The 24,184-nt window shown below is 41.4% G+C and overlaps 1 protein-coding gene across 1 annotated transcript in view; it reads left to right on the forward strand.

Annotated features, from left to right (window-relative positions):
* Positions 1–24,184, forward strand: part of ERICH6 (glutamate rich 6) — a 65,755-nt gene that overhangs the window by 14,018 nt on the left and 27,553 nt on the right. The window contains exons 2-9 of the mRNA XM_084875951.1: positions 2,641–2,703; positions 3,050–3,105; positions 3,201–3,317; positions 5,888–6,001; positions 11,671–11,828; positions 12,271–12,344; positions 16,873–17,018; positions 23,849–23,934. Of these exons, the coding sequence (XP_084732077.1) occupies positions 2,641–2,703; positions 3,050–3,105; positions 3,201–3,317; positions 5,888–6,001; positions 11,671–11,828; positions 12,271–12,344; positions 16,873–17,018; positions 23,849–23,934 (814 nt within the window). The remainder of the gene's footprint in view (positions 1–2,640; positions 2,704–3,049; positions 3,106–3,200; positions 3,318–5,887; positions 6,002–11,670; positions 11,829–12,270; positions 12,345–16,872; positions 17,019–23,848; positions 23,935–24,184) is intronic.

Below are 24,184 nucleotides of genomic sequence, written 5' to 3' on the forward strand. Positions count from 1 at the left end.
AGGCCTGGCCAGCGATCAGGATCTATCAGGGCTTTCCTTCCCCCAGTTACTGGCAGCTGGCCCTGCTCCTGCTGCTGCCACTGCTTGCCATCTGTGTGGCACTACACACTCTCCCTGCCACCTGTCACCTCCCTCTGCAGGTGACAGGTGTGGGATGCAATCACTTGGCTGGCTTGGGCCTCCCTCCTTGGGGTGATCAATCATGAGGCCCCCAGATCGATCACCCTGCAGAGGGAGGTCTGCCCAACTGCTGCAGCATTACCAGCCAGGTGGCCTGTGCCTCCCTCTGTGGGTGCTGGCCAGGTGGCCTGAGCCTCCCTCTGCAGGGTATTCAATCATGGAGCTCCAAAATCAACAGCTTTTAAAGAGGAAGGTCCTGCCTACCTGGCCAGGGCTCCACGATTGATTGCCACACCAAAGGTGGCTTGGGCCTCCTACTTTGGGGTGATCACAGAGCCCCCACCCCCATTGATCTCCTCACCCACCAGTGGCTTGGGCCTCCTTCTTTAGGATGATCGATCACGGAGCCCCCCATCAATCACCTCACAGAAGGAGAGTCCCCTCTGCAGGGCAATTGTGGGATGATGGCATGGCCCCTGGACCAATCACAGCACACGTGCCTTGGCTGGCCTGGCACCAGTGTTTGTCATAGCCTGGTCTTCTGGAAGGTCGTCCAGATGGTTGTTCTTTTATTCAGTTATTTGGTCAATTTGCATATTATAAATAAATATATATTAAAAATTATATATATTAAAAATTATATATATTAAAAATTATATATATATTAGGGGCTGGTGCACAAAAATTTGTGCACTGAGGGGGGTCTCCTCAGCCCAGCCTGCCCCCTCTCACATACTGGGAGCTCTCAGGGGATGTCTACTGATGGCTTAGGTCGGCTTCCCTTTGTGGGAGGCAACCGGGCTGATCAGGGAAAGGCACCAGCCCCATCACCCCACCGCTAGAGCCACTGTCAGTCACCGCAGCCACCAAGGTGTTTTCATCAACATGGACTCTAGTCCCTTCACCTTTTTTTTTTTTTTTATCCTCACCTAAGGATATGTTTCTATTGATTTTTAGAGAATGTGGAAGAGAAAGGGAAAGACAGAGAGAAACATCAAAGTGAGATGAATACTTTGATTTATTGCCTCCTGCATGAGCCCTGACCTGGGCTCCAGCCAGGGAAGAGCTACTTAGGTACATGCCCTTGATCAGAATCTAACCTGGACCCTGCGGTTGGCAAACCTAGGCATTATCCACTGAGCCAAACCGCCTATGGCAGGTTATGACATTTTTTAGCCCTCCAGCAGCAGACCTTTGTTTTTTACCCCAGGAGTGTGGTGGAAAAACCCTAGATCACATTTTTAGATTCTTATACCCAAGTTACTAAGAATATTATCAGTGGCATACAGGGAGCTTAGCCAATGAGCGGTCAGAAAATGTGTTTCATCTGTAGTTCATACCCATCTCCTTCAATCTCCAGCTCTGTCCCTGGCAAGTCCTAAAGCCTCCAGTCTTGGCAGGGCCCCCCAACTGGCTCAATCACCTGGCTCAACCCCCGGCCAAGGCTGAAAGCCTTTGGCTGAGGCTCGGGCCCTGAGCATGGACGCCAGCTGGCTCCAATCACCCGCAGGGATGCCCAGCTGGCTTGATCACCAGGCTCCGCCCCAAGCCAAGGATGAAAGCCTCTGTTTGAGGCCCAGACCCTGGGCAGGGATCCCCTGCTGGCTCCAATAACCTGAAGGGACTCCCATCTGGCTCAATTACCTGGCTCCACACATAGCCAAGACCGCAAACCTCTGACCGAAGTTTGGGCTCTGGGCAGGGACCCTCAGCTCGCTCCAATCACCTGCAGGGGACCCCAGCTGGCTCAGATCACCCTGCTCCGATGGCCCAACTCTGACCATGGCCAAGGCTAGCAAGGGCAGGCAGAAAGCTTGGCTTCCTCCATTGTAGGGGAAACCTAAGCCTCCCTCCTTCTCTCAGTGGCTGGCAGCCATCTTGGTTGGGTTTATTTGCATATTTGCTCCTGATTAGCTGGTGAGTGTGGCTTGTGGGTGTAGAAGAGGTGTGGTCAATTTGCATATTACTCTTTTATAATATAGGGTTATATATTACTAGAGGCCCAGTACACAAATTCGTGCACAGGTGGGGTTTCTCAGCCTGGCTGGCAATCAGGGTTATTGGGGCCATCTTGCCCAATCCCTATTGGGGCCGATGGAGGCCAGTCGGCTGGGAGGAGGGACTACGGGAGGTTGGCTGACCATACGAGGTTGGCTGTGGGAGTGCACTCCTGCATTGAGTGTCTGCCCCCAGGTGATCAGGGCGCATCACAACTATTGTCTGGTTGTAACAGTCGCTTAGGCTTTTATATATATACATTGACTTCAGGGAGGAAGAGAGAGAGAGATAGAAACATCAATGATGAGAGAGAATCATCGATCTGCTGCTTCCTGCATGCCCCACATTGGGTACTGAGCCCACAACCTGGGCATATGACTTGAATGGGAATTGAATCATGACCTCCTGGTTCATAGGTCAATGATCAACCACTGACCCACACTAGCTGGGCTCATGTTTTCTTTTATATTAAACTTCTTTCCTATTTTTTCAGGATTAATGACATATATATTCTTTTGACAGGGAAGAAAAAACGCACTATAAAGAAGGACACTGAACCTGAAAATATGGCTGCTATGTTAAGAGGTGAATGGATATTTGGCATCATCCCCTGTGTGGCAAAAGCAAACTTCTATTAGGGAACCTACTTAACTTTAATGGTCCTCATGACTTTTAGAAAAGCCCTCCCCTTAATAATATATGCAATAAGGTGGTGAAAAGGGATGGTTTCAGGGTATTTTAATGGTGTGTGTGTGTGTGTGCGTGTGTGTAGGGGGTGTGCATTTGCATGTGTGTGTATGAGTAAATGTGTGTTTGTGGGAGGGGTGGGGAAAGGGGGGTTTAATGGGCTAGGATTTCCAAACTAGAGAAAATGGGATACAGTGCACAAAGACTTTAAACTTTCCTTCTAAATCTATCCTTTTCTCTTCAGAAAAATGGGTAATTAATCCAGAAGAGCTAAAACTAAATATTTTATGTGAGTTGGAGGTAAGAAATATTTCAATCCAACTAGTAAATCATGCTCATGGTAAATCAATCATTCATCTTCATTTTCTCTTTCTGTGTCTCCCTTTGAAATTTAGTTTGAGGAAGACTTTATAACATTGTTTGAGCCTTCTCTGAGAACATTACCCAGTGTCGGGCCACCAACCTTTCTGGCATTCAAACAGGAGTGTTCCATTTTAGGCACTGACTTCAAGGTGATTTTCATTTTTTCCTTGTTTACTCTAATAAGTGAAGTGAAAAGGCACATGATGGTTTGCACAAAAGATAGTGAACATACTTTTAAAAAACATAGGCAGAGAGCCCATTTACTTGAAATAGCATTTGGATAGGATAGCTATGGTAGTTTTCTAGGGTTGCTGCCAAAAAGGGCCACAGACTAGGTGACTTAAAATGACAAACACGTGTTGTCTCCAGTTAGAAGTCCAAGTCAGTAAGTGCAGCATTCAGGAGAGTAGCCTTTCTTGCCTCTTCCAGGCTCCTGGTTGTAGTTGTCAGTTCTTATGCTTGGCTGGCAGCGCCATCACTTCAGTTTCTGTCTTAGTTTCCCTGAAGGTCTGGGGGTCGGTGTCCAAGTGTTTCTTTTCTCCAAGGACACTAGCCATGTTGGATTAGAGCCCACCTTAATGGCCTCATCTAAACTTAATGACATCTGCAAAGACCCCATTTCTAGTTAAGGCCACATTCACAGGTTCCAGGAGTTACAACTTCAGTGTCTTTTAGGGGGACACCATTTAACCTGTAAGAGTGGCCATAATGCCTGGAAACATAGATAAGATTTGGATTTGCCATATTTTATCATGTTAAGTGACCAATGCCTACCTTGGTGGGCAAGGAAAAGGTCATCTTAGTAATTCCAACAGGATGGCCCAGCACCCACTTCACCTCAGTGGTTAGGGACTGCCTGGTGGAATGATTATTTCCAAACTTGGGTGTTATGAACATGTGGAGAGAGCTGCACAGCCCCTACCTGGAAACCCCTTTGATTACTTCTTCTGGATGCACTAAGGTTCAGGCTTATTCACTGAAAACAAGATACCAATCATGTGAGATGGCCTGTGGCCAGTGCACTAAGGAATTGGTGGGTAATCTGTGTGGATGCTCTGAGGTGGTGTTCATTGCTGATTTGTGCAGCACATTGAACTGTGCAATTCAGGTGAGGAGCAACACATTGAATATATCATGTTATTTAATATCCACCAACATTTACTGTTTATATTTAGCCCAGGTTTAGTCACCCTATAGACTCTTCAAGTTGAAATTCTTTATTCAAACATAACACCTTCCTTCTTCTGAATCACAAAGGCTCGTATGCAGGGAAGTTTCTCAAGCTTCCTTCCTGACACCTAGAGATGTGTCTGAACAATAGGAAGGTCCCTTCTTCCAGGGAACTGTCCCTGCACTAGCACCTGGGCAGGGATGGCTCCTCCTGCTCTTCGGACAGACCTTCCAGGTTCTCTAGTTCAGGAGCAGAGCAAATGGCTTTCCAACTTTTCCCTCCTCTTCAAATGCAGATTACAATCCCACTCATGGTCTTTTGATGCATCTCCACTTTGCTTCACTCCAGGTAAAAGGATAAAGGGATCTCAGGCTGAGGAGCTCACTACCAAGACCCTTGAATGGAACAGGTTGCAGATGTCCTGGCATTGTCAAGCTCTCCTGCCCTGCTCCATCATCTGGTAGCCATCCTGGATTTACTCCACCATTTCTCTATTACAAGACTTTACCACTCCACTTACCCACTAAGTCCTCTGCTTTCAGCTACATTATTGTGTCATTTTAATGGCTAGAGGCATTGAACTGTACTCCAGGATGGTGAATCCTTGACTGTATTGGCCACCTCAGGTACACTTTGGCCCCATGATGGCCATCTTGCCAATCCCAGAGAATGGTTTCTATGGCAAATACAAATGCCCTTGTGGTTTCATGACCTGTGAGCCATAATCTATGTCTTTTCCTGAGACCTGTGCTGAGGCTTGCCTGCTTGCCATCATGACCTCAGATCACCAACATGCCAATAATGTATCAACCCCTCATGGAGCCACCTGAACTCCTAACTCCAGATCTCCTTCTTGCTTCCCTTGATCTCTCCTTCCCCCTCCGGAATTACCTTCATAGCCAAGACAGGAGAATTCAGAGCCCCAATTTTGGCTTCCCCTTGAGAAAGGACTCTAATTTAGAATGGTGATCATTATGAATGGTGACCTGCATATGTAATGTCAAGATTTTTTTTTACCTGGCACTTCCTAAAGGAGTTTATGGCATTCAAAATCTTAGACCATTTGCCTACAATTTGATATATGTTATCTCCTGTCACTTGCATCTACTTACACACTGTATATCCCTCTCCCCAACAAGAGACTCTGATGTCAACATTCATTTCTGAAATTGTGCTTACACTAAGGAGCCATCCAAAGGACTAGCACAGCTCCTGATGGGCTCAGCTGTACTCTGGTGAACTGCAGCAGAGAGAGGCCCTCAACACCACCTCAGCATCCTCAATCCTCACCAACTCATTAACAGAAGTGATGTCTCATTCTGGAATATATAGGTCTTGCCGGCTGGGTACCTTCTAGTATAGAATCTCAGGCTCTTGGAAGTTTCCCACCAACTATTTCTGGGAGACTTCAGGGTGTCTGACAGGAGCTCTCAAGTAGGTTTGTACATCTCCATATTCCTGCTGTCCTAACGGGCACTTACTGGCCTGCCCAGAACCCTGGCTCCTGATGCTGCTTGTGGGGAGGTCTTCATTTTCCCCTCTTTCAAGGGAGAAGAGGAAGATATATTGCTGACCTGTGAATTTTGTGGACGTAATCTAAGAACATTTCTTTCTACTATGGATATTTATTCTGACAACAGTATCTCTGAACCAATAAAACAGGTAAGTTCTAAAGCATATTTACTGAGGAAAGTAGTATTATTTTAAATACCATTTTAAAATACATGTAGTATTTTCTCCTTGAGTTGCCATTCTTTAAAATTATGTGATAACAGTCAGGGAAACACAAATCATAAACACAATGGGATACCATTCATACCCACTAGGGTGGTATTAATAAAATGACAGATAATAACAAGTGTTGGCAAGGATATAGAGAAACTGGAACCCTCATATGCTATTGAAGAGGAGTGTAAAATGGTGCAGCTGTGTTGGGGGAAAGTTGGGTAGTTCCTCAAAAAGTTACAGATACAATTACCATATAATATACAAATCCATTCCTAGGTACATACCCAAGAAAATTGACAATACATGTTTACACAAAAACTTGTACACAAATGTTCACAGCAGCATGATTTATAAGAGACGAATGGTGAAAATAATTCAATGCCCTTCAACTGATGAACGGGCAAATAAATGTGGTGTATTCACAAAGTCAAATATTATTCAATCATAAGAATTGAAGTAATGGGAGGGGGGGAGACAAGATGGCAGCCTAGGTTAGCACCTAAGCTTCTGCCTCGCACAACAATTTCAAAACAACAACTAAAATCAGAACGGACATCATCCAAAAGCACAGGAAAGCTGGTGGAGTGAAAAATCTACAACCAGAAAGAAGGAGAGAGGCTCACGGATCAGATTGGGAGCTGCAAAGCACTGAGGGATACCAACAACAATCAATACTTAACTACAACAAGGCTGTACATGCAGTCTACAAAGGGGAGCACCAAGAGTGTCTACCTCAGGTAACTGGGGAGGCTGATAAAACACACTTCATCGAGCCATATAGGACACCAAACACACAAAGCTATCCTACCAACTCTGGGAAGCAGAGAAAATGCTGAGACAAGGAAATAGGTCTCAAACGAAAGAGATGAAGAACAAAAGACTGGATATAAAGTTCAAAACCATGGTTATAAGGTTTTTCAAGAATTTCCTAGAAAAGGCCGATAAAATAAATGAGACCTTTAAGGATATGAAAAGTGATCAACTAGAAATAAAGAATACATTGTCTGAAATAAAAAAATATTATACAGAGTCCTAAAAACAGAATGGAAGATTGCAAGAATCAAGTCAAATATTTGGAACACAAAGAGCCAGAGGACACTCCTCTGCAGAATCAAGAAGACACAAGAATCCAGAAAGTTAAAGATAGTATAAGTAGCCTCTGGACAACTTCAAGTGAACCAATATCAATTATGGGGGTCCCAGAAGAAAAGAGAGAGCAAGATACTGAAAGAATACTGGAAGAAATAGTGACAGAAAACTTCCCCCACCTGGTGAAAGAAATAGACTTACGAGTCCAGGAAGCGCACAGAAACCCAAACAAAAGGAATCCAAAGAGGACCACACCAAGACACATCATAATTAAAATTCCAAGAGCAAAAGACAAAGAGAGAATATTAAAAGCAGCAAGAGAAAAGCAGGTAGTTGCCTATAAAGGAGCACCCATACAATTGTCAGCTGATTTCGCAACAGAAACCATGCAGGCCAGACGGGAATGGCAAGAAATATTCAAAGTGATGAGTAGCAAGAACCTATAGCCAAAGTTACTCTACCCAGCAAAGCTATCACTTTGAATCAAAGGCCAGATAGAGTTTCACAAATTAAAAAAAAAAAAAGCTGAAGGACTTCATCACCGCCAAACCAGAATTATATGAATTGCTGAAGGGGGTTCTTTAGGAAGAGGAAGAAGGAAGAAGATAAAGATAAAAATTATGAACAACAAATACGTAACTATCAACAAGTGAATCTAAAAACCAAGGGAATTAAAAAGCTGACGAACAATATTAACTGTTGAATATAATAGAATCAGAGGTATGGAAGGGGAGTGGACTGACGATTCTCGGGGAAAGGGGGAGTGGGGGGGGGTGGGAAGAGACTGAACAAAAACTGTGCACCTATGGATGAGGACAATGGGGAGTGGGGAAAGGGCAGAGTGTGGAATGGGAACCTGGTGGAGAGGAGCAATGGAGGGGGGGAAAGAGGAACATTTGTAATAAGCTGAACAATAAAGATTTATTTAAAACATTAAAAAAAAAAAAAAAAGGAAGTCACGAGGAGGATCCAAGATGGCTGCTCAGATAGACACCTAACCGCAGCAGCACACAACAATTTCAATGGAATAAAACTAAAATGTAGAGTGGACATTGCCCAGAGCTACAGGTAGTCGACTGACTGAAAATTCTACAACAAGATGGAAAGAGAAAACCAGAAGGAAAATCAGAGGAGCTGAAAAATCCTAAGGTACGGAGACATGCTGCACACACGCACGCGCGCGCGCGGAGAGGACGCAGCTGGAGAGGAGAAGGCTGGGTGCCTGCCTGGCGTTCCCTAGCAGGAAGGAAATAAAAACCCTGGCCTGGGCTGAACCCCAGAACTGGCAGCACTGAGCCACAGTTATGGGCCAGACCCTGAGGACCCAGGCTCGGGCAGGGGGAGACAGGGCTGTGAGGCGGAATCCCAGAGGAGCGGCGAAAAGCAGAGCCCCCCCGAGTCGCTCACATTGCGCACAGAGGACGGAATGTTGACTCTGATGCTGGATTGCTCTGGCGGGAAGAAACAAAACCTCCTGCAGTGCTGAGCCCCAGTTCTGACTGCTCTGAACCCCAGTTCTAGGCTAATCCCTGGGGACCCAGGCTCAAGCAGAGGGAGACAGGGCTGTGAGGTGGAGTCCTGGGAAAGCAGCGAAAGGCCAAGGCCCCGGAGTAGCACACATTGCACACAAGGGAAGGAATGTTGACTCTGATGCGGGATTGCCCTGGAGGGACGGAAACAGGAGCTCCGGCCTTGCTGGGCACCAATTTCGACTGCTCTGAACCCAAATTCTAGGCCAGACCCTGGGGACCCAGGCACAGGCAGGGGGAGATGGGGCTGTGAGGCGGAATCCCAGGGGAGCGGTGAAAAGCAGAGCCCCCGGAGTCGCGCACATTGCGCGCAGAGAACGGAATGTTGACCCTGATGCTGGATAGCCCTGGCAGGAAGAAACAAAACCTCCGGCAGTGCTGAGCCCTACTCCCGACTACTCTGAACCCCAGTTGTAGGCCAATCCCTGGAGACCCAGGCTCAAGCAGAGGGAGACGGGGCTGTGAGGTGTAGTCCTGGGGGAGCTGTGAAAAGCGAGCCCCCGGAGTTGCGCACATTGCGCGCAGAGGACAGTCTGTTGACTCTGATGCTAGATGCCCCTAGCGGGAAGTAGAAAAAAAGCTCCAGATTGGAGGAATGGGACGAGGAGCAGGAGCCCCTGCCAGACACCGGCCAGCCGGGCACCAGCAAGGAGCCGGGTGACGGGGCCCCCTGGGGGGGGGTGTGCCCCTGGGCCTTCGACCGCTGAGCGCGGGCCACGGAGCCGAGGCCGGGGGCTGCTTCCTGGGCGGCACCGACCCCTGCAACAGGCTGAACCATCACAGGAGCCCACAGAGAACAAAGGGGTGCCACAGGCCAACCTGCTGAGCTTCTAGGACAAGGAGGAAGAAACCGAAGAAATTTTCAATGTGAAGAAATCAAGTGAGAGCAAAAGATAGTAAAATTACTTAAGAAAGAATACAAAGAAGATCTTGAAAAATCGAAGACTAAGTCAGAACTCAACTCAGCAGCCAACATTGCAACATAAATGCGTTAAAAAAAAAAAAAAAAAAAAAAGGACAGAATGTTGGAACTGCGGTGGCCAGGCCTAGAGTGGCCAGGCACAAGGCAGTGGCAACCGGGCCCGGAGCAGCAACAGCCAGGCCTGGAGCAGCCAGACCTGGGGCAGTGGCAGCCAGGCCTGAGGCAGAGGTGGCCAAGCCCAGGGTGGCCAGTCCAGGAACACCCAGGCCTGGAGTGGCCTGGCCTGGAGAAGCCGGGCCCAGAGCAGCCAGGTCGGGAGTAGCCAGACCCAGAACATCAGCAGCCAAGCCCAGAGCATCCAGGCCGGGAGCTTCCAGGCTTGGAGCGGCCGGGCCCGGGACAGCCGGGCCCAGAGCAGCCGGGTCGGGAGCAGCCAGGCACAGAGCAGCAGCAACCATGCTTGGAGCAGCCAGGTCAGGAGCGGCCAGGCCTGGAGCGGCCGGGCCCGGAGCAGCCAGGCCCAGAGCAGCTGGGTCAGGCCCGGAGCAGCAGCAGCCAGGCTGGGTGCGGCCAGGCCCGGAGCAGCCGGGTCGGGTGCGGCCAGGCCCAGAGCAGCAGCACCCAGGCTGGGAGCGGCCAGGCCCAGAGCAGCAACAGCCACACCCGGAGCAGCCAGGTTGGGAGCAGCAGTGGCCAGACCCGGACGGACCAGAGCAACAGAGACCAGGCCCAGAGCAGCCAGGCCCGAAACACCTCGCTCTTAGCCTGCCTCTGCCCCAAGGCTGCCTCTCAGACATGGCTGGAAACTTTTGGGGGAACTTGAGGGTCTGCTGAATCAAATGAGGAAGGTTTAGATCTGGATATGTTGAGTTAGTATAGCGCTGGGGTGATGATCTGTGAGTGCCTTGTGTGGGGCCTAGATGAGGTTGGTTGATCTATTTGGAAATGTCTTTTGTGTGAAGTGTATCCTTGGGCATGTGGAGGTATTATTGATTTGAGAAAATGCTAAGTAACTGATTTACTATCTGAAAAATTTAAAGTTCTGAAAGTTTAAGGTCTCTTGCCAAAAAGAGGTTTTAAAGCTAACACCTTAATTTTAATGGAGAAAGGAAATGACAAGCCCTTCCCACCCAGAACAGGTAATCCAATTCCAACCAGCAGCTATGTTTAAACAATGTGTCCATTTACACTTGAATGGCTACACCTTTTGATAGCCTAAGGTCAAGTTTACATGTAAACAAGTTTGCTCTCAATTCCCAGGGCAGAAAAAAAAACAAGGTTTAAAATTATTAGATTTTAAAATTTATTCTTAGAAGTGTAAAAGCTTATTAATTAAAAAAAACAACAACAACAACAACAAAAAAGGAGATTGAAAAACCTGATGAACAATAATAGGGGTTTATTGTAGTAGAGTCTGCGATGTGGGAGGGGAGTGGACTGACTGTTCTGGGGGGGGAAGAGACTGAACATAAAATGTGCACCTATGGATGAGGACAATGGGGAGTGGGGAGGGGACGGAGGGTGGGGTGGGAACCTGGTGGAAGGGGGAAGAAATGAGGAACCTTTGTAATAGTATGAACAATAAAAATAAATAAATAAATAAATAAATAAAAATAAAGAATCGAAGTACTAATACATACTACTACATAGATGGACCTTGAAAACATGCTCAGTGAAAGAAGCCATATACAAAGTAACGCATATTGTATGATCCCATGTATATGAATTGTACAGAACAGGCAATAATTGAGACAGAAAGTAGATTAATGGTTGCCAGGGGCTGAGCGGAGAGGAAGATAGGGATTGAGTGTCAATGGGTACAGGTTTCATCTACAATTGATGGTGGTGATGGTTACACAACTCTGGATACACTAAAAACCATTGAATTGCACACTTTAAATGGGTCAATTGTATGGTATATGAGTTATATCTCAATAAAATTTTTTACCAAAAACTGTTATTGTAGATTATTATTCAAACCCCATTAGCCATTTTTGGTTTCTACCCCCTCTAATTATCTTCACCCAGAACTAAAGAGAAGAAAATGACCTCTTTGTTTTTAGACCATCTGTTGTAGTTCTTTCCAAAATCTGGTTGATTACATCTATGAGGAAAAACAAAAAATCCAAAGCAATAAAGAGAAATTCATCTGTATCGACCCTCATAAAGCCCATGGCACTGAGATGGAGAGGATCAGAGCAAAGGAAAAGGCCCTGCGGAGGTAACATAGAGCTTTGGATATTGGAACTCAGATAAGTCCCCTTAGAGAGCTCTTTGTAAAATGAATCTGGTTTTTCAAAATACATAATTTTGAAGATATGTTCTCAGTGAAGAGATAAAATTTGCCAAACAAACCTATTACAAAGCCTGGTGGATGTTATGAGATCCGGGCGCTCCCAGAAACTCAGTGAACTCACTAATTTAAAATAGAAACTTACCCAGATTCTCAGGACAATTCAGAATTCCTATTTTGGAGAAATTTGTCCACTAAACAAAATGGAGATCCATGTGCTTTGATTAAATAATTAGATTAACAAGTAATAACAGATAAAAGTTACAAGGGGTGACATTGAAACAGTTATAATTTGTCATATACTTTTTACAGCTTGAAACATTAAATCTATGGTTTGTGTTTTTTTTGTTTTGTTTTGTTTTGTTTTTAGAAAACAGGAGCAACAAATACCCAAACATTGGGAACTAAAACCAATTGAACATACTGCTAGTTTCTCTGAAGAAGGTGAGTTCATCAATGCTTATGTTATAGATCAACTGTACATCAGAAATCTCATATGCTTGACCAAGAACTTAAATGGGCATATTTTTATTTTATTAATCTTCACTCGAGGATATGTTTCCATTGATTTTTTTTATTATTATTATTTTTTATTTAGAGATAGTGGAAAGGGAGGGGAGGGACACAGAGAGAGAAACATTGATGTGAGACACACTAATTGGTTTGCCTCCTGAAGGTGTCCAGACCAAGGCCAGGGATTGAGCCTACAACTAAGGTAGGTGCCATTAACCAGAATCTAACCTGGGGCCCTTAAGTCCACAGGCTGATGCTCTATCCACTGAGCCGAACTGTCCAGGGAAAAACTGGCATATTTAAAAAACACTATTTAAAGTTTTCATTTCAGTCAATGCATTAGTCAAAATGGCTAAGGAAAGCTGGTTTCAAACCATCTAGCTTTTGAAGTTTTTAGTCTTCATCTAGTTATTATTGATTGAAATAAATTAGCAACATCTATGGTAGTATAGAACATGTTACAGATAACTGCAGAGAGCTTTTGGGTTCAGTGTCTTTTGTTTTATTAAGCACATATTCCATTTTGTTTTCAAGCGGGGGTATGGTAAATCTATCAAAAATAAATCAGATTTCTTTCTTCATAGGTTCCATTAGTCACCTGGCAAATATAGTTAAAGAGCTGGGACTGTTGAGGGAACACTGATGTTAGAATCACAAGCTCTGAATTTATGTCCTTACTTTTCTACTTAGAGGCTGCCTGCTTTGGAGTAAATTATTAATCTTTCTGAGCATTAAGCTTCTCCTCTACCATTCAGTTCTATGGAGAAGATACTTAGAGACAATATACTTCTGTTTTTTAACCTAAATATCTAGTATAAGGTTCTTGATATTCAACTGTTTTCTACTAGGTTTAAGGCAAGAAAATTGCACTTAATTAAAATGAACATTTTTCTGTTTTTGTTTGTTTGTTTGTTTGTTTTAACTTCCCTCATTGACCTCTCCCCCCACCTCCCACCCCACCAGCACATACTCTAACCCCCTAGTGTCTGTGTCCATTGGTTAGGCTTATATACATGCACACAAGTCCTTTGGTTGATCTCTTCCCCTTATGCCCACCTTCCCGTCAGCCCTGCCCTTGACAAAGGAGGCAAGAACAAACAATGGAGTCAAGACAGTCTATTCAATAAATAGACTGAATCCCAGTGCCTCCAGACCCCTGCCTTCCACGGATCCCCTTAGTTTCGTCCTGACAGTACAGATTCCCCTTGTAAGAGCGTGGGTCCCCCAGGGGCTCGCCCGGAACTGAGTTTCAGTGCAGTCGGAACTGGGATTCAGTGCAGTCAGAACTGGATTCAGTGTAGTCAGGACCTTCTGACTTCTTCTGCTTTGGAAAGCCTGCGGCAACCTCCGAAGTCAGACCTCTCTGGGCACACTCACGCGCATGCATGCCTTCAGACCCCTGCCCATTGCGGCTCCCCTGAGTCTCCGAGCCTCCATGTGCCTTTCTCTGCAGTCCAGACTCCACCCATATGAGCCTGGGTCCACGAGGTTTTGGCCAAAGCTGGGGTTCAGTGCAGTGGGGGGCTTCCTTTCCCCTCCCGCCAGCCAGGCACTCGGCCACTCTTCCTCTCTGCACACGAGTCTCCTTACTTCAACGCTCTGCAGCTCCTCTGACCCATGAACTTTTTCCTTTCCTTCTATTTGTAGAATTTTCACTCAGCCAGCTTTTCTGTGGTTTTGGATGATGTTCTTTCTGTATTTTAGTTGTTGCTTTGAAATTATTGTGCAAGGCAGCTGTTTAGGTGCTTACCTAGGCCACCATCTTGGTTTCTCCCCTTTGCCTATTTTTTTATTGGATTATTTATCTTCCTTTTGTTAAGATGTATGAGTTTGCTACAAATTTTGGAGATTAGGCCCTTATCAGAGATAACATTGGCAAATATGTTCTGCCATGCAGTGGGCTTTCTTATTGTTTTCTTGATGGTTTCTTTTGCTGTGCAGAAGTCTTTTATTTTTATGTATTCCCATTTGTTTATTTTCACCTTAGTTTCCATTGCCTTAAGAGATGTATTGGTAAAGATATGACATATGTCTGATATTTTGTTCCCTTTGGATTTTTCTAATATTTTTATGGTATCATATCTTACGTTTAAGTCTTTATCCATTTTGAGTTTATCTTTGTGTATGATGTTAGTTGTCTAACTTCATTTATTTGCATGTATCTGTCCAATTTTCCCAATACCATTTATTGAATAGACTGTCTTGACTCCATTGTTTGTTCTTGCCTCCTTTGTCAAATATTAATTGAGCATAATCTCTTGTGTCAATTTCTGAATTCTGTGTTTGGTTCCATTGGTCTATATGTTTGTTTTTGTGCCAGTATCAAGCAGTTTTGAGAACAGTCGCTTTGTAATTACACCTTGATATCTGGTATTGTGACACCATCAACTTTGTTCTTCTTTCTCAGGATTGCTGTTGCTATTTGTGATCTTTTTTTATTCCATGTGAATTTTTGTAGAGTTCATTCTAGGTCTGTGAAATATGCTATTGGTATTTTAATAAGGATTGCATTAAATCTATAGATTACTTTGAGTAGTATGGACATTTTATTGATGTTGATTCTACCAATCCATGAACATGATATATTCTTCTATTTGTTTGTGTCTTCCTTTATATATTTTTTTCAATGTCCTATAGTTTTCTAAATACAGGTCTTTTACCTCCTTAGTTAAGTGTATTCCCAAGTATCTTAATTTTTTGTTGTTGCAACAGTAAATGGGATTATTTTTTCAATTTCACTTTCTGCGAGTTTATTATTGGTGTATAAAAAGGCCATATATTTCTGGGTGTTAATTTTGTATCCCACTATAGAGCCAAATTCATGTATTAAATCTAGTAGTTTTTTTGGTGTTTATTTTTTTTGGGGGGGTGGTGGTTTATGTATAATATTATGTCATTTGCAAATAATGACAGTTTTATTTCTTCTTTTCCAATGTGGGTGCCTTTTATTTCTTCTTCTTGTTTGATTGCTATGGCTAGCACTTCTAATACTAGGTCAAACAGGAGTAGTGAGAGTGCACAACCGTGTCTTGTTCCTGTTATAAGGGAAATGGTTTTAGTTTTTGCCCATTGGGTATGATGTTGGCTGTAGGTTGGTTATATAAGGCTTTTATTATGTTGAGGTATGATCCCTCTATTCCCACTTTACTGAGATGTTTTATAAAAAAAAAAAAAAAAAAAAAAAAAAAAAAAAAAGACCGAAACTGGTTTGGCTCAGTAGTAGAGTGTCGGTCTGCGGACTGAAAGGTCCCAGGTTCAATTCCGGCCAAGGGCATGTACATTGGTTGCGGGCACATCCCCGGTAGGGGGTGTGCAAGAGGCAGCCGGTCGATGTTTCTCTCATTGACGTTTCTAGCTCTCTATCTCTCTCCCTTCCTCTCTGTAAAAAATCAATAAAATATATTTTTTTTTAAAAAGGTGCTGAATTTTGTCTAATGCTTTTTCTGCATCTATTGATATGATCATGTGACTTTTATCTTTCATTTTATTTATGTGATGTATCACATTTATTGATTTGTGAATATTGTACCAGCCTTCTTTCCTTCCTATTTCTTCTTTATTCAGCAATCCCTTTAGCATTTCTTGCATTGGCTGGCTTAGTGGTGATAAACTCCCTTAGCCTCTTTTTGTCTGTGAAGTTCCTTATTTCACCTTCAATTTTGAATGGTAGAATTGTTGGGTATGGTATTCTTGGATTCAGTCCCTTGCTTTGCATCAATTTGTATATTTCATTCCATTTCTTTCTGGCCTGATGTGTTTCTGTTGAGAAATCAGTTTATATTCTAATGGGGGATGCCTTATAAGTAACTTCTCTCCCTCTCTCTGGCAGCCTTTAAGATGCACTCTGTCTGAAGGGCTGGGGCAGGGGAGGAGTGCAGGATTCCCCATGGCTTGCACTCACTGCAGAGTCTTGAAGCTGGATCCTAGGACACTAGGCTGTTGAGGAAACCTGGTGTGGGAGCTCACTCTGTGTGCAGACATCTGGAGGCCAGGCACAGTGGTGGTTCCACATAGGTTATGGCTGGCAAGTGGCATTCTCTAGGCATCCTCTCCCCTGCTTTATTGAAAATTGTCTTCTCAGCTGTATCCAATTTGTTACTTCATGGTGGATATTCTCCAATTTAGTTGCTTTTCTGGCCTGGCCCTAGGAAGAGGTGCAAAACACTGCTGCATATTCAGCTGTCATTTTGCTTCCAGATCAAGGTGCTGGATCCCAAAGCAATTCTCATTTTTCTTTTTTTAACAAAAGAATGAATGGTTTCATGTTTGTTTGTTTGTTTGTTTGTTTGTTTAACAAAGGAAGATTCCTCACTTTAATTTAATGGAGGTTAAATTTTTATTCCATTAAAATATTCCTGATGAAGCAATGCATTTGCAATAGTTCAAAGTTTCATTTTAGAGTAGAGGTTTTCAAAGATTTAAAACATGTATGAACTTCATGTGATTCTTTTCCTTTTAGAACCAAAGCACTGTAAAACAATTTCTTATCAACTTTCTGTGGATATTACAGAAAAAAAGATAGTTGATGACAAATCATTTGATTTTGAAATAGACAAAAGAAACATGTCGATCATTAGTTGTGATTCTAGGACAGCGTGTGGAAAGGTAATTAGTTTGTAATTTTTTTCTTGCTATGCTTTAAAAATTAGTTTTACCTAAATGTATAAAAACTATCATGATCAATATGGCAGCTTGTGTACATGGCACATTTAACTATGTATTAAAAAGAATTGGTATAGCCTGGCCAGCGTGGCTCAATGGTTGAGCATCAATCTATGAAATAGGAGTTTGTGGTTTGATTCCTAGTCAGGACACATGCCCAGGTTTTGGGCTCAATCACCAGTGGATGCATGCTGGAGGCAGCTGATCAATGATATTTCTATCTCTTTCTCTCTCTCTTCCTCTCTCAATAATATATACATTTAAAGGAATTGGTATAGAGTTGGCCTTTTAAATTCTACTAGACTTAACAACAATACTTTACATATGTTTGATGGGGTACTAGTTTGGGTAAAGCCGTTTTACTGTAAAAATGTAAATTGTACATTAAGGAACATTTGGAACCCTTTGAAAACTAAAAAGAAAGGGGAAAAGTCACCAAAACTCTCAACCACTTCCCAAAAAGATAATTATTAATATTTCAATAATTTCTAGACCTGCAATAGCCATTATAGTAGCTACTATTACATACAGCTAAATTTGAAATAATTAAAATTAAATAGAATTTAAGCTGTTATTCTTTTTTTGTTATTGTTAATCCTCACCTGAGGATATTTTTTCCATTGATTTTTTTTTTTTTTAGAAAGAATGGAAAGTAGGAGAGAGAGAGAGAAAGAGAGAGAGAGAGAGAGAGGGAAAGGAAGAGAGAGAGAGAAATATTGATGCAAGAGAGATACATTGATTGGTTGCCTCCTATAGGCACCCTCTGGACTCTTCAGTCCATAGGATGATGCTCTAACCACTGAGCTACCCATCCAGGGCTAAACTGCAATTCTTTTTTTTTTTAATATATTTTATTGATTTTGTACAGAGAGGAAGGGAGAGAGATAGAGAGTTAGAAATATCGATGAGAGAGAGTCATTGATCAGCTGCCTCTTGCACACCCCCTACTGGGGATATGCCCACAACCAAGGTACATGCCTTTGACCGGAATCAAACCCGGGACCCTTCAGTCCCCAAGCCGACGCACTATCCATTGAGCCAAACTGGTTTTGGCTAAACTGCAATTCTTTAGTCACACTAGCCATATGTCAAGTATTAAATAGCTGTGTGTAACTAATGGCTACCAAATTGCAGGGAAGATACAGGACATTTTTATGGTCACCAAAAGTTTTATTAGACAATAACCATTCTGGACATTTTTATGCAATGGTTTTTGTTAACATACTTATAATTATATTATACTAGAGGCCCAGTGCATGATTTCATGCGTGGGTGGAGCTCTTTGGTCTGGCCAGCAATTGGGGCCAATCAGGGCCATCTTGCCCAGCCTCAATCAGGGCCAATAGGGGCTGCCCAGCTGGAAGGAAGGACCGTGGGAGGTTGGCTTGCCATGGGAGGTTGGCTGTGGGAGCACACTAAACCCCAGGGGGCAGATCTTGCATTAAGCAAGACCTGATGGTCAGTACACATCATAGTGACCAGTCAACAGGTTGTTCAGTCATTCAGTCACTTAGGCTTTTATATATAGAGATATGTAATTTTTATCTTCTTTTAAATTCAATTATTAAAAATTGTTTACCATGATATTGTGTAGCTTATATTAACATTATTTTAATATCTATGTACTTTTCCATGTAACTTACCTAAGCATTCCCTCTTATTGGACATACAGATTATCAACAGTTTTTTGCTATACAAAATAATATTGCTTTAAATATCTTTATGTATAAATTTATTTTTATGTAAATATAATTCCTAAGAATAGATTCCTAGAAATTAAATTACTAAGACAAGGTTTGTTTCTCTTGAGTGACATAGAATTTAAGGGGTGGCAGTGAATTGAAGTTCCTGACAAAATCAAATACAAAAACTGTCTGGAGAAAGATTACTCATCCAGCCCTCAAATTATTCCTATAAATTATCTTTCAAGTTCAATTACCAGCACACATGTATTGTAAAAGAACCAAGGACACTAGGAAACGACACCACAATAAAAAAAAAAAAAAATCCAGAGAAATACTATCCAATAAGAAAAGACCTGCAAAGACTTTGGAAACTGAATTAATCTGTGTTTATGAAAATAAAATATTAGCTTCAAGATATTTGGAAGGAAAAGAAAACTATAAAGTCACATAACAGGTTTGAAAAGAAAAAATAAACTTACAGAGGTGAAAACAAAACAACTGAAATTAAAAACTTAAAAGAGAGTTAAAGACAATAACAAAGTTCATCATGGGGACAAAAAAAGTTAAGGAAAACAGAAGAGAGCGTATGATGTGAAAATAAAATGAGGGGCCTAAAATATATTTATTCAAAATCCCAGAAGGAGAGAAGAAAGATAATCAGGCAGAAGTAGTATTCAAAAAGATAATGGGACATTTTTCAGAACTGATAAAAGAGACTGACCCACAGATTTAAGCCCAATAAATCCCAAGCAATGTGATTGGTTTTTTTGGTTTGTTTGTTTGGTTGGTTGGTTGGTTTTTTTGGGGGGGGAGTTTGGGGGGGGGGGTTGAGAGGGGGGTTGTAAATACTACACTCTTCACTGTGGCAAATATAATACATAGCACAACTTCAGACTTTGATAAATTTAAGTTTTCTTGATGAAATGTCTAGAGTAGCCAGACATTTCAAAAATAACAGAAGCAGAGAGTATAACCTCCCTGCTAGTAGAGGAAGAACAAAAAATAGAACAATTTATTTGAAACATCCGCAAAAAGACAAAAAAGAATAAGAGAAGAGAAAAGCAGGTAGAAAATAGCAAGGAATGTCAGCAATTATATTATATGTAAATAGACTAAATACTCCAGTTAGTAGACAAAGACTGCCAATTAAAAAATTAAAAGTCAGCCATATATTGTTTACAAGAGGCACATTTAAAATATAAGGATACAGCCTGGCTGATGTGGCTCAGTGGTTGAGCAACAATGTATGAATCAGGAGGTCACCATACAATTTCTAGTCAGAGCATATGCTCGGGTTGCGGACTCAATCCCCAGTAGGGGTTGTGCAGGAGGCAGCTGATCAATAATTCTCTCTCATCATTGATGTTTCTATTTCTCTCTCTCTCCCTTCCTCTCTGAAATTATATATACATATATAAAATATATAAGGATACAGCCAAAACCGGTTTGGCTCAGCAGATAGAGCGTTGGCCTGTGGACTGAAAGGTCCCAAGTTCGATTCCGGTCAAGGGCACGTACCTTTGTTGTGGGCACATCCCCAGTAGGGGGTGTGCAGGAGGCAGCTGATCAGTGTTTCTCTCTCATCAATGTTTCTAACTCTCTATCCCTCTCTCTCCCTTTCTATAAAAAAAAAACTCAATAAAATATATTTTAAAATAAAATAAAATATAAGGATACAAAAAGATTAAATATAAATAAGTAAAAATAATATATTGTGAAAATAATAATGAGCATTACTAATGAGAAAGAGGATCACTTAATAATCATAATAAATTTAATCTACCATGAAGATATAACATTACAAAATATTTCCCATATTAATATAGTTATAAATATATAAAAGAAAATTCATAGAAATAAAAATATTTCAATTCATAATCTAATGGGATACTTTAACTTACCTCTCACATAATTGAGAGGACTATTAGACTAAAAGAGAGCTGTAATACAGTAGAATACTTGAACAACTCATTTAACAAATTTGTTCATGGAGGAGAAGATTAAATAGTTTAAATATGACATTCTTCCCAAATTTCAAATTCTAACAGGATGGTATATTTGTGTGTATGGGGGAAAAAGAGGTATTGGTAAGTTTATTCTAATATTTACATGGAAATATAAAAAAAATCTAGAATTGCCAAGACATTCTTGAGAAGAATGCTGGGAAGGATGGAAACATAGTCTATCAGAAAATTAAGACCTATCCTATATAATAAAAGGCTAATATGCAAATCAACCAAACAGTGGAACAACCAGTTGCTATGATGTGCAGTGACCACCAGGGGACAGACACTCGGTGAAGGAGCTGCCCCTTGATGGTCAGTGCAGAGGCTCCCATAGCAGGAGCTCTGCTCAGCCAGCAGCCCTGAGCCAGGCTCACAGATGATGAGCACAGCAGTGCTAAGCGCAGCAAACCAAGCAGTAAGAAGCTAAGGAGCGAGCAGGCTGGCGGTCAGGAGTGAGGGGTCCCAGATTGCGAGAGGGAGCAGGCCAGGCTGAGGGACGCCCCCCTCCATGCACGAATTTCGTGCATCAGTCCTCTAGTTATAAAATATGTGATTAAGATTAAAGTGTAATATTAGGGCAAGATAAACAAAGAATAAAAAATCCAGAACAGACTCATACATACATAAACATCTGATTTATAACAGCAGTGGCACTACATAATAATGCAGAAAGAAAAGTCTTTTCAAAACATAGCTCTGGGACAGTCAGGTATCCATAGTTTTTTAGTGAAATTGGAACCACTATCTCACATCATATGTAAAAATCAACTGGATTAAAGACCTTAATGTGAAATGCAAAAATGCAAAGATTTCCTTTTTATAGGAGAATAGCGATATTACCTTATGTTAGGGAAAGATTTACTAATTTATGAAAAAAGCAGTATCCATAAAAGATTTGATAAGTTAAAATTAAAGGTGTGGCCCTGGCCAGTGTAGCTGTTGGGCATTGTCCCTTGCACTGAAAAACTGTTGGTTTGATTCTTGGCACAGGCCTGGGTTGTGGGTTCCACCCCCAGTAAGGGACATGTAGGAGGCAGCTGACCAATTTTTTTGCTCTCACATGAGTTTCTCTCTCTCTCTCTCTCTCTCTCTCTCTCTCTCTCTCTCTCTCTCTCTCTCTCTTTCTCTCTCTCTCTCTGTCTCTCTCTCCTTCCCTCCCATCCTCCCTCCCTCTACCTTCCTCTTTCTCTAAAAACCAATTAAAAATCTTATTAAAAATTAAAGTTATGAAATATAAGCCAAGAAGGGGTAGATATTTGCAGCACATGTGACATACATATGGGTTTATATCCTAAATGTAAAAAGACATGAAAAAAAAAAGTCCATCTAATAAAAAATGGGCAAAAAAAAAATTGCATACTTCTCAAAGGAGAAAATTCAAATGATCTATAAATATATATAAAGGAGTTCAACCTCATTAGTAATATGGAAAAGGAAAATTAAAACTACAATTAGGGATCCATACATATCTACATACCTATCATATTGGAAAAATATATTTTAAAAATTTAAGTCTGATAATACTGTATTGGAAAGGACATAGAGCAACAATTGCTATTATTTGCCTCTGGTGAGAATTTAGATTGCTACAACTTGAAAATCATTTTGGCATTATCTAGTAAACTAAAAGACAGACATATCTTGGGATTTAGCACTTCCTCCTGTGGGTATAATATCCAAAAGGAACTGGATACCAGTATACATCCATAAGAATACTCAGTGTCATTGTTCATAATATACAAATGAAAGCTGTTGGACTATAGCTACATACTGGGACATGTATGAATGTTGACAGAAAAATAAAATATTGAAAATATATAATATATGATTCCATTTCTGTAAAATTTAAAATGGGAAAGTTAAACTACATTGTTTAGAAATTAAGACTAGTGGTTATGTCTAGGAAGGATATTAGCTTTGGGATAGATACTCTGAGGGCTTCTAAGTATCAGTACTGTGCTTTCTTGACTCAGGAGGTGAAAACAGGGGCATTTATAATTACCCATTAACAAAATAGCATGTTTAACAACTATATGAATGTATTTGATATTTTTTTAAGTGAAAAATGTATTATCTTCTAAAACAAATGGCAACATTTAGATTAAAAAATTAGGTTGTTTAACCCTAGAAATTCTTTGTTTTTAAAACTTTTTATTGACTTTTAGAGAGGAAGGAAGGGGGAGAGATAGGAAGATAGAAACATTGATGATAGAGAAACGTCGATCAGCTGTCTCCTGCACACTCCCTACTTGGGATTGAGCCCACAACCTGGGCATGCGTTCTGACGGAATCCAACCAGTCATCTCTTGGTTCCTGGACAAAACTCAACCACTGAGCCACGCTGGCTGGGCACCCCTAAGAATTCCTGTATCCATTTGACCACAATTCAAGATTAGGAATAAGTAAAATCAAATTGAATCTTTTATTTTATTATAAAATATTCTTGGGGGCAAATTCATATCCTTACCAAACATTACATATAAAATAATTAAACTTAGATATAAATTAGGAATTTTCTGTATTTCTTTTTTATTCTTTCCTCCCCCTGCCCCCGCCCCTATATTTCTTTCTTCATCTTCCCACATTCTACTAGTGTTTTGCTCAGATAAACCTCAAGATCACCCTTGAAGTGACACCAGATACTGCAGCTGTCACTGGGATTTAAAGTCAGTTTACTGAAGTATAATTTACGTAGAGTAAAATATATCTTTTCTGGATGTATGGTTCTATGAATTTTAATCACCATTATAATCAAGATATAGAATATTTTCATTGTAGTGGGTTGTTTATCTTCTGTTTTGTTTTTATAGTATTTAATATGTGTGTAAAGTAAAACAAAAACCCTTCAAAGAGATATGTAATGTCAGATTTTTGCCAGAAAGTTTTGTCAAGTTATCTTCAGGGATTAGGGTCAATCTTTAATGATGTCTAAGGGTTATTCCTTGTCACTGAAGCAGGGCCATAAATTTAAATTAAGAAATGATTTGTATCATTGTCTAGCAAGCAAAGGGTGTCTTACGTAAATGTGTTCTATGTGAAATGATTGACAGTTCAGTGTTCTTTTCTCTCCTGTGGCTTATAGATCATGAGTGATGAGCTCGTGGAGAAGCACTATAAACATGGGAGCAAGTTTCTGACTTCATTTCCAGATGGGACAACGCAAATATTGTATCCTTTCTAGCAACAAGTTACTTTTATTAGCTTTATTTCTTCACAAAAAGATAAAGTATATAGAAAAATATTTTTAAAACAGATATTACCCCCAAATTCTACCAACCAAAGAAAAGCTGTTAACATCTTTCCATATATCATTTCTTACTTTCCTTATGGACATACACTTTTTTAAAAATCAGTTCTTCCACTATTCATATTTTACAACTTGCCGCCCTTCGCATATATTTTACAATAGATAATGTTA

The sequence above is a fragment of the Pipistrellus hanaki genome (assembly GCF_964339955.1).
Source record: "Pipistrellus hanaki genome assembly, chromosome: 2".
NCBI lineage: Eukaryota > Metazoa > Chordata > Mammalia > Chiroptera > Vespertilionidae > Pipistrellus > Pipistrellus hanaki.